The sequence below is a fragment of the Oryx dammah genome, unplaced genomic scaffold, assembly GCF_014754425.2.
Source record: "Oryx dammah isolate SB20612 unplaced genomic scaffold, SCBI_Odam_1.1 HiC_scaffold_29, whole genome shotgun sequence".
NCBI lineage: Eukaryota > Metazoa > Chordata > Mammalia > Artiodactyla > Bovidae > Oryx > Oryx dammah.
In genome coordinates, this window is record NW_024070213.1 from 14,158 (window position 1) to 23,721 (window position 9,564).

General features: G+C 52.9%; 1 protein-coding gene across 7 annotated transcripts in view; it reads right to left on the minus strand.

Annotated features, from left to right (window-relative positions):
* Window positions 1-975: 975 nt before the first annotated feature.
* The window catches only part of RABL2B (RAB, member of RAS oncogene family like 2B), a 17,390-nt gene continuing 8,801 nt past the window's right edge, over window positions 976-9,564 (minus strand). For 4 of the 7 annotated variants that reach the window (XM_040233523.1, XM_040233522.1, XM_040233525.1 and 1 more), the window contains exons 3-9: window positions 6,501-6,530; window positions 5,301-5,380; window positions 4,688-4,767; window positions 2,960-3,071; window positions 2,528-2,625; window positions 2,107-2,190; window positions 976-1,927 (exon numbers count right to left, since the gene is read on the minus strand). In XM_040233523.1, the coding sequence (XP_040089457.1) occupies window positions 1,841-1,927; window positions 2,107-2,190; window positions 2,528-2,625; window positions 2,960-3,071; window positions 4,688-4,767; window positions 5,301-5,380; window positions 6,501-6,530 (571 nt within the window). In that variant the 3' untranslated portion in view covers window positions 976-1,840. The remainder of the gene's footprint in view (window positions 1,928-2,106; window positions 2,191-2,527; window positions 2,626-2,959; window positions 3,072-4,687; window positions 4,768-5,300; window positions 5,381-6,500; window positions 6,531-9,564) is intronic. The other 3 variants (XM_040233527.1, XM_040233526.1, XM_040233528.1) reach the window with 2 other exon arrangements.

Consider the following 9,564-nt stretch of genomic DNA (forward strand, 5'->3'; position numbering starts at 1 on the left):
ACTACTCAATGAGGAAGGTGTTTCACTTCCATGATGGAGATGTCCTAGAACCGGAGAGAAGTGACGGTCGCCCAGCAGTGTCCCGAAGGGCACAGCCTTGTGCACTCTAACCTGGGTAACTCCGTTCTGTACGTTTCACGTGTGTCACGTGTGAAGGAAGACTCAAGGGTGGTGTTCGTGTGAGAAATGGCCTTTCAGAAGCAGGTGGATCTGAGCGGTGTAGGGCTATGTGGCCGCGGATGTTGCTGGCACCCCCCCCGAACACTTCTCCCCTACCTGCTTCGAGTGTTGAACTCATAGCTGCCTTTTCCCCAGAGACGTCCTTGCTAAAACAGGAGCCATCTTGAGCTAGACACTACACGCCACCCCTTCCACCTCTTCCTCTTCACACACTTTCTAACTGGCACAAAAATCCCCCTGGTCTCAAAGTGGGATCACCCCTGCGGGACAGTCCGCCCTCCAGAGCTCCCTTAGGGAGAGGCAGGCTGAAGCTGGTCCCCAGCAGAGACAGAGAGCTGCCCCAAGAATTCACCCAACCAAGATTTGTCATCTTCTCAGGCTTTGCAAAATGGTTATGTAAGCCCAATACTCATGGTGAATTTTATGGTATTCGAATCATATCTCAACAAAGCAGTTCTTTCTTTTCAAAACACATTATTCATTTATAATAAAGGTTTTTTGTTGTTGTTCTTGTTTTTAAAAGCCCATCTCACCAGGGTAACACTGAATTCAGTTTACATTTCTTAAGTTGAAACTGTAAGCATCAATAATTTAAAGGGTAAAAATGTTTGTTCTTGATTCCCAAACACCTGTTCTTTTAAAACCCTAAATTCCACTGAAATGATCTCTGTGACAATAAGAGCCCCTGCTTGACAATCACAGCCATCTCTCCCTATTAACACAGCTGTTGGTCCACCCATTCTTTTGTGACTTTTTGCTTAAAAAAAATCCATACCCACAAAGCAGGCAATCGACTCAATGTTTATGTAATTCAATCTTTATTGTAAAAAAAAATTTTTAATGGAAATGATGTACCAGATGATCATAAAAGCATTCTAGTGAGCAACAAGTCCTGGAGATAAATGGAAAAGGCGGCAGGACGGATCTCAGCAGCAGACGCCACCCAAGGAGGCTCAGAGTCCACATCAGTCCTCAGAAAAATGATGACAAGCCTACGTTGAAACATGGGTTAAAAGAAGCCCCTAAAGTCACTCGCTTGTCCCGCACGCCTTGCGTGTGGCTGCACTGGCCCCTGGTGCTCACAGCGGTGACGCCTGCAGGTCAGTCTACGGCCAGGCCAGCCACCTGCTGTCACTTGATGCCAACAGCAAGCTTGGGCCGGTGACCTCGGCCTCGCTGTTCATCAAAGTGTTGGCCACACCCAGGAGAGCTCTAGAAAACTTACGGAGCAGCTCTCTGCTCAAAATCATTCTTAAGATGACTGGCTTAGTTGGGAGCCTAAAGAGGAGAAGTCAGGAATGAGAAATCACCCTCTTGGTGGAAATGCAATGAGCAGGCCCTGACATCAGCTCTTGGGGAGGGGGCGGGGGAAGACCCTAAACCTCCTTGATGAGACATACACAGAATATTCTGAGTCTCTTTACTGTCCCATGGCCTGGAGGGCCCGTCCCTCATTGGGCTTCAGGGTTTGCTATGGGCCTACGCCTGTTAGTGGCAAGTACTGAAGGGTCAGCTTGCCAGGGCCACGGAAGTCAGGGTGGGGGCTGCAAATGGGACAGCTGGGTTTGTAGGTGGTGTGGCAGGGATAGCCTGGGAGAGTGCCTCCCCTGAGAGCTGAGGTGCTGCCGAGGGAGGTGGGCCATGGAGAGGGCCCCTGTGGTCACGAGGGAGGCGGGCTCTGGTGGCGGCCTGGCTGCTCTTTGTCCGGCATCTCCACCTCCTCCTCCTCCCGCTTCAGGTCGATGTTCTGTGAACAAGCGGCAGGTGAGGTCTGGCCTTGCGTGTGCCCAGGTGAGACTCTGACACCTCCAGGGGCCATGCCACGAGAATGTGCTACTTGCCAAGCCAGGTCTGCGGGGCTAGCTCTGCACCCTTACAGAGAGAAGCTGTTCTCTCGATGCCATCTGACATTTGTGCCGGACCTACCTCCAGCTCCTGCAAAACCTCGTCCATGAAGTCCCGGGAGTTCTGTTTATAAGACACGGCTAGTCGAATCGCATCACTGAAGAGCTGGGGTGGTGGGAGGGGAAACGGGGCTGTGGGCACCACTGGCCGGGGCTCTGCCTGCCCTGTACCCGCTGGCCCACTGTCATCACGTGTCCACACGATACTCCACCCTGAAGTCAGCACCTTTTCCCATCCCCTGACCCCATGCTGGTCAATACGCTTTTTCTTCACCAACCTCCCCTTCTGTCGACACTCACAACAACCCCTTCCTGTCGCTACCAGGGCCCCCAGCAATGCCATCCTCACCAACAGCCCTGAAGCCAGCCCTTCTCTCCACCACATCCCCGGAAACGTCAGGCCTTCCCCACCTCACCAGACTATCTCTGCAGTCTCCTATTACCTTCACAACATTGGTACCATCAGCAGCTGAGACAAAGTACAGGGGCAAGGAGAACTTCTTGGCAAAATTGAAACTTTTTTGGGTCATCTTCCTGTCTGCTGTAGAGAGAAGGTAGGACATTGGCCTGTCTACCAAGGGAAAAGGAGTTTTGAAGGGCAGGTCACTGGAGGTCCCCATTCCAGGAAGTGGGACAAGCAGGGACAATCAGCAGACATGTCATATAAAGAGCTCATTCAACTGGGATCTGTGTCTCAAGGAGGCAGGTTGGCTCACATGGATATTACTGGAAGGGGAGTGACGGCAGGCCGCCAAGGGATCTATTTTGGGAGGAACAGATCACTGGTGGTTTGAGGGCCCAGGAAAGGAGGATGAAACGTGTGATGGTGGGCTCCCCCACGAATTGCCAGCACCCAGGTGTAGGGGTGGCCTCACCATCGATTTTATTGGCCACCACAATGCACGGAATCTCCGGCCTGAACTCCCGCAGCTCTGCGTACCAGGTGCTGAGGTTCCTATACGTGATTTTCCTCTGCACATCAAACACCTGAATCAGCAGAGGAAAGAAGAGAGCCCAGGTGCATCGACGTCTCTGCACATCCCCCCAGCTGACACACACACAAGCCGGCAAACACGGGCTTGGGAACTCAGACCACAGACCATTCTGAATGTGGCCCCTCTAACCACAAGCCTTGCCCACACTCCTCAGAGAATCCCTCCAGAACCTTCAGCTTGTCACCTAATTCACCTATTTTAACCAAAGAGTATCATTTTATTTATTGTACCATTGATAAGTCTGTGAACATTGAAAGTTTGTTGTTTTCTTATTAGTCTAATTACTGCCTATCCATTTTGTAAAAGCTTTTTTATGATAATCTTAAATGTTTGTAGAATACCCTTTCAGCTGCTTTACCTTAAATTATAAACTTTTAATTTTATATTTTAAACTTTTACAAAGTAGCTTTTATCTTTTATTACTTTACAGCTAATCATTTTATGAACTGTTTACAATTTATACTGTTTACCTATTTAAAAATAGCAAGAAGCATGAACACTGACTAGCTCTAAGGGTGAGGAGTCCAGAAGTCCTAAGATGCTTCAAGTGGCCGCTACAAGGATCCTGCCGGCTCCTCAGAGGAACTCCCCAAAAGGTCAGCTGCTTGCCGCCAAGCCATCTCCCAGAACAGACTCGCAGGTCCAAACTGCCCCAGCGCAACCATGGGTTGAGAGGGACAGCCCTGTACCCTGCTGGAGCGGCAAGTCTTACTTCGAGCCGACACAGCCCTTCGCAGGAGCAGCCATGCCTGGGGCCGGGCACCCCCCTGCAGGCAGCAGGCTCCAGACAGCAGCTGGCCGCCTGAGGCGGCAGCAGACCGGCTAAGAGGCTCTTGTGTGGTACCCCCAGGTCCAACTTCAACAAAGACCATGTTTTACTGAATTCCCAAAAAAGACGTCTTCTACAACACGCTTGTGGTGAAGCCCTGGAATCCGCCTCACTCCTGCCATGAGCGCCATCAGACCTTTTGCCCAGGTCTAGTTTCCTGAGCTTCCTTTCCTTGTTTCGAGCTGAGGAGGCGCTGGTTAGGCCGAGCAGCACAGCCTTCACTGTTTCAAAGTGGCGGGCAGAACCCCACCTCTCTCCGGGGCGACCAGGTCCCCACGTGGCCAAGGCCCCTCCAGTAGGCTGGGGCTGTGAGAGGCACGGGCAGACACAGGCATGCAGGCAGGCTGGCAGGCCAGAAGAGGGCCACAGGGGCTGAGAGACACGTGTCACGGGCAAGAGCCCACGCCTGCTGGCCCCAGCCTGCCCCGTCTGCCTCACCCTCGCCTGCTCCATTCGCTCTGTCCCTGCAGAGGTCGTTGCTGTTCAGCCAGGAAATCACATCTGACTCCTTTGCCACCCCATGGACAGTAGCCTGCCAGGAACCTGATGAAGCCCTGAACCTGCTCCCCCTGGTGGAAGGGTCGCTCCACACACCCCCTTCGCCCTCACCCCAGACGAGACGCCGGCCCAGGCAGGCTCTCACCCAGAACCTCTGCGGTCTGAAGCCTGCCCTGATCCTTCCCCCGGCACCCAGCGCTCGTGCGGAGGGCTCAGGCCCTCATCCCTTCACCCCTCAGGCCAGACCTGCCCGAGCCTCCGCCTCCCAGCAGGCCGCATACCATGATGCAGGCGTGGGCCTTGTGGTAGTAGGAGGCGTGCATGCTCTGGAACCGCTCCTGGCCTGCTGTGTCCCAAAAGTCTGCAGCAGGAACACAGCTCTGACTGCGCGCGGGGGCGGAGCATCTCCACAGCGGCGGGGAGGGCAGGCAAGCGCTCCGCTGGCGGCTGTGCAGCCGCCAGGTGGCTCACCCGGCCGTGCGTCGAGGCGGCCGAGGGAGACGGGGGGCCAGGAGGAAGGAGAACGCAGACAGGAGACCCCACGAGGGGCAGGCTCGGCGCCCACCCTCCCCACCCAGTAAGACGCAGGGCCCTCCACCGGCAAAACTAGGCCCAATTCCCACGAGCGCCCACCACAGAGGCCAGACGTGTGGCCTGGCCAAGGGGAAGGCTGTAGCCCCACCGGAAGGCAGACCTCTGTGGAAGGCAACACTCGGGCAACACCTGTTATCTTCCGGACTGAAGGGCACCGGCATAGAGCCCCGTGGGCTGCTTTCCGCCTCCCCTGGCGCCCACCGCCCCTCCTCTGAGCCTGGGGCCTCGGTTCCGCCGCCTGACTCTCCCCTCCGGCCCTCCCTCCCGAGAGCCGCTGCGGCTCAGCGTTGCGCTGCTCACCCACAAGGACGGTCTTGCCGTCCACCGTGGCCGTGTGCTTGTACAGGGTCAGGGCGTATGTGGACAGCTGCTGGGGCTGACTGCATTTAGGTTAAGGAAAACAATAAAAAGAGACATAGAAAGGTGCTGGGGGTGGTTGCTGGCGTGACGGAATGGAGGCTCCCTCTCCTTTTTTAGAAAGTTATTCAGATTTTAAATTGAATGAGTGTTGCAGACAGAGGACCAACCTCAGCCTCAAACATCACAGGCACAATCCCCATGAAAAGTGAGGGGCAGGAGAGGCTGGGATTATGTCCTGGCCACCTGAGAACAAGGGAGTACACAAAATGGGCTTTTACAGAGCAGCTGTCCGAAGCGGCATCATGTCGTTGGCAAATGCCACTGTGGGTGCCCCAGCTCTTTATGGATGGGGCTCTTGCAGGCAGAGAGCAAACCCAGCCATAAGAAGCAACATAACAGTTCCAGGGAAAACCAGTCTCCTCAAGCCAGACAGCTAACTGACAAGCTGCTTATGAACTGCTGTTTGTGTATGAAACCCTATCAAAAAGCATGAGGAATACGACTTTCTGAAGTTGCAAGAAGCTGTGTGGTTTAACCGTCAGAGTTGGGTCAACACAGGTGGGTGAGTGCATAGAACTTAGGAGAAGGTGAAGTGAGGTAGACTCTGCCCTGAGAGGCTGAGGCCCAGGGCTCTTCTTACCCACAGTTCTCAGTGGACTCACCTGGGACGATTTTTACAAATCATCTCAGTTGTCTGATTCCAAACTTGCATAATAACGACAGTTCAGGAAAGGAGGGTGGGGCTGGCAGATCCTTCTTCAGAAAGTTGGTTCACACCAGAGAATTCTTAATTTCTCTGTAGAGAGCTCAAGCTCTGAGGTCAGAGATGTTAAGCGACTTAGCCACTGCCAGAGCTACTGAGGAGGAGGTGGGGTGTCAGTCCAGGCATCGGACAAGGTAGGGTTAGCCATTCCACTGCCTTCCTACTATAAAGTAAATCCAGATGTGAGTAAACTTCAGAATATACTGCAGCACACCATGTAGGTCAGCTGGTGAGAGACCAGCATGAATGAACTGTCTGCACTTGCTCACCTGCCCCTTCCTGGACCCCTAGAACAAAGCAGGGGCAGGGGCGCAGGGGGGCTGAGTCGGCATGGGAGTGGACAGGGCCACAAGGAGCGTTTCAAACTTGAAGGATACAATCCATCCATGAGGAACCGCTCCATGAGTCTGTAGGGAGAACGTGCAAGGTGGTCAGCCGCATGCGCAGCGCTCTTGCCTCCTCCTCACGCTGCTGCACCAGCCAGGGCTGGGACACTTGGAGGCCAGCTGTGGCTCCCCCCAGTCCCTTCCTCAGCTACCAGCTCCCTTTCAAGGACAGTGCCCAGGGACCACCCATCCACCCTCTTCCTGACTCGGGCTGAGTTCCTGACACCCTTTGGCCGTAACACTGACCAGCACCCACAGGTGCTTTTCCTGTGAGCAGGGACCCCAGTTTACTCCTTTTAGGGAATAAACAAACTGTGGTACATCTACAACAGGGACTACCACCTAGCAATAAAAAGGCACAAATTACTGATCTACCCAACAATTTAAATGAATCATAAGGGTATTACGACGAGTGAAAAAGGCCACACGTCATATAACTCCTTGTATACAATGTTGCCAAGATGACGTCACTACAGAGATGGCGTCTGTGAGCGGAGGCAGGGCGGGGCTGGGAGAGGGTGAAGTGGGGTGGGTGCGGTGCAAACGCGCAGCAGGACCACGGCCTCCACTGTGCTGGGACAGCTGGGTATCTCGACTCCAGTGATGCTGCCCAGATCTACGCGTGACGAAGCGACACGGAGTTATACACAGGCATTGGGCAAAGGCTGGCTTCCTGCGCTTGACCTTGTACTCTGGGGACGGCAGGCGGGGGACACACGGGCGCTCTCTGGGTTCTCTTTGCAAAGTCCTGTGAATCTGCTATTTCAGAATGAAAAGGTAAAGAAAAAACAAACAAAGAAACAGATCCCTTCGCAGACTGGGAGAGACTCGTACAGTGGCAGTCACTGACGGAGAATCGGCACACAGGAACCGTGAACAGCTCTGACACACAGGAGGACACCCACGCCTGGCCCTAAGCCCGCGGACGGGCAACTCAGATGGACAGCTGCCGACACACGAGAAGGCACCCGATCTTCTCGCAACTCTATGCGAACTGAAGACGACGGAGCAGCACACTCGTCTGTCGAGAGCAACGGAGCTGAAAACGCCACGTGATGGCCACAAAGTCGGGGTTTTCGTGAAGCAGCAGATTCCTATGCTGTGCTGTAGGGGTGAGAATCTACCACACTACTTTGGAGAGAAAACGGGATAACTCAAAATCTGAGCTAATGCTATAACTGGGCAGTTTCACGCCAGCTGTAATAGAATTTGTGCCCAAGATGACAGGCGTAAAATATTCACTGCAGTACTGTATCTAATATCAGAAAAATGATAATTTTTCATAACTGCTCTTCAAGAGAACAGACAGATACAGTTTAGTACAAAAAAGTAAAAAAAAAAAATGACTGAGTGCCTGCCATATGCTGGATGCTAGGCTAGGCACCAGGATATAACACTGAACAAAAGAGATGAAAATTCCTGTCTCTGTGAAGCTTACATTCTAGTAGGGAAGACAGACAGGCAATAAACACACTCTTAACATATGTATAGCCATGTCTATGGTCAATGGGTTTAGGACAAAAGCATTACTGCAACTCAGCGGGGCAAAGGATTGTTTTTGGAGAAGGAAATGGCAACGCACTCCAGTCTTCCCGTCTGGACAACTCCACGGACAGAGGAGCCTGGTGAGCTACAGTCCACGGAGCTGCAGAGTCGGGCGTGACTGAGCGCCTGAGCACACGCACACGCAGAGGGGCACTTCACCAGAAAGCGGTGCGGGGACAGTGGGGCACGTGTGCACGGAAGAGCGACCCTTGCGGGCACTGCACAGACTGGGGTGGCAGGAGGCTCAAGGGGTCACTCCCTCAACTGGAAACGGGAAACAACAGCCGGAAGCAACCATCGCAGAGCTCTGGAACCCACTGGACTCAACAGCCAGGAGCGCGCTAGATGCAAGGCGAGGGCTGGGCTCGTGCAGAACAGCATGCACAGACCAGCAGCAGCAGCGCACACCACAGGCCCGCCCGAGCGCACAGTGCCCACTGCGCCGCGCATCTGGCTGGCAGTGGGGACACTGTCCTCAGAAAGTCTGCCTCGCGTGCTGTCATCAGCTGGCAGATCCCCAAGGAGCCAGATCTGAGCTCTCTCAGGCTTCAGAGGCTTCCCCTGCAACCACTGGAAATTTAACAGGATAGGACCATCCCGTTTTTTCTTTCCCATTTTGGAGGAAATTTTTATCAAGTCACTGTCTGAGCACAGATAATGGAATAGAAATATCAATGACCACACACAAGAAGGAATAAACACTTTGTAAAAAGTATCGAAAAGTTACCAGTAGACACTCAAGCCCTAAACACGCAGAAACCAGCCATACCCGAGGAATGGGAATATCTGAGTTCCAAAGTCGCCACTAGAGAAGGGAATGGCAACCCACTCCAGCATTCTTGCCTGGAGAAGCCCACAGACGGAAGAGCCTGGAGGGCTACAGTCCATGGGGTTGCAAGAGTCGGACACGATTGAGTGACTAACACACACAAGTCACCACAGTAAAGTACTCAGAATGCCTAATTCTAAACCGGATAATTACAAAGCATACAAACAGGAAGGCATAGCCTATGCACATGATAAAAAAGAATTTGACAGAAATAACACCTGAAGAAGTCCAGATACTTGACTAATCAAAGATGTTAGATCAATATTCTTAAATATGCTCAAAAAGCTAAGGGAAACCATGGACAAAGAGCTGAAGGAAATTGGAAAGCAACACACGAACAGAATGAGAGTATCAATAAAGAGACAGGAAATATGAAAAGAAACCGATATCCTGGAACTGAAAAGTACAATAATTTAGGTGAAAAACTCACTAGAGGGTTTCAGCACCACTTGAGAAGGCAAAAAACAGCTCATCTTCAGCAAACCTGAAGGAAAGACAACCAAAATCATCTAGTGTGAGAATCAGAAAGAAAGCAAGTGAAGATGACCAGTGCCTAAGGATCCGTGAGGCAGCATCAGTCACCCTGAGAGGCGTCACACACAGAGGACCGGAGGGGGCCTGACAGGCATCACAGACAGACAGAGGACCGGAGGGGGGCAGACAGGCGTCACAGACAGACAG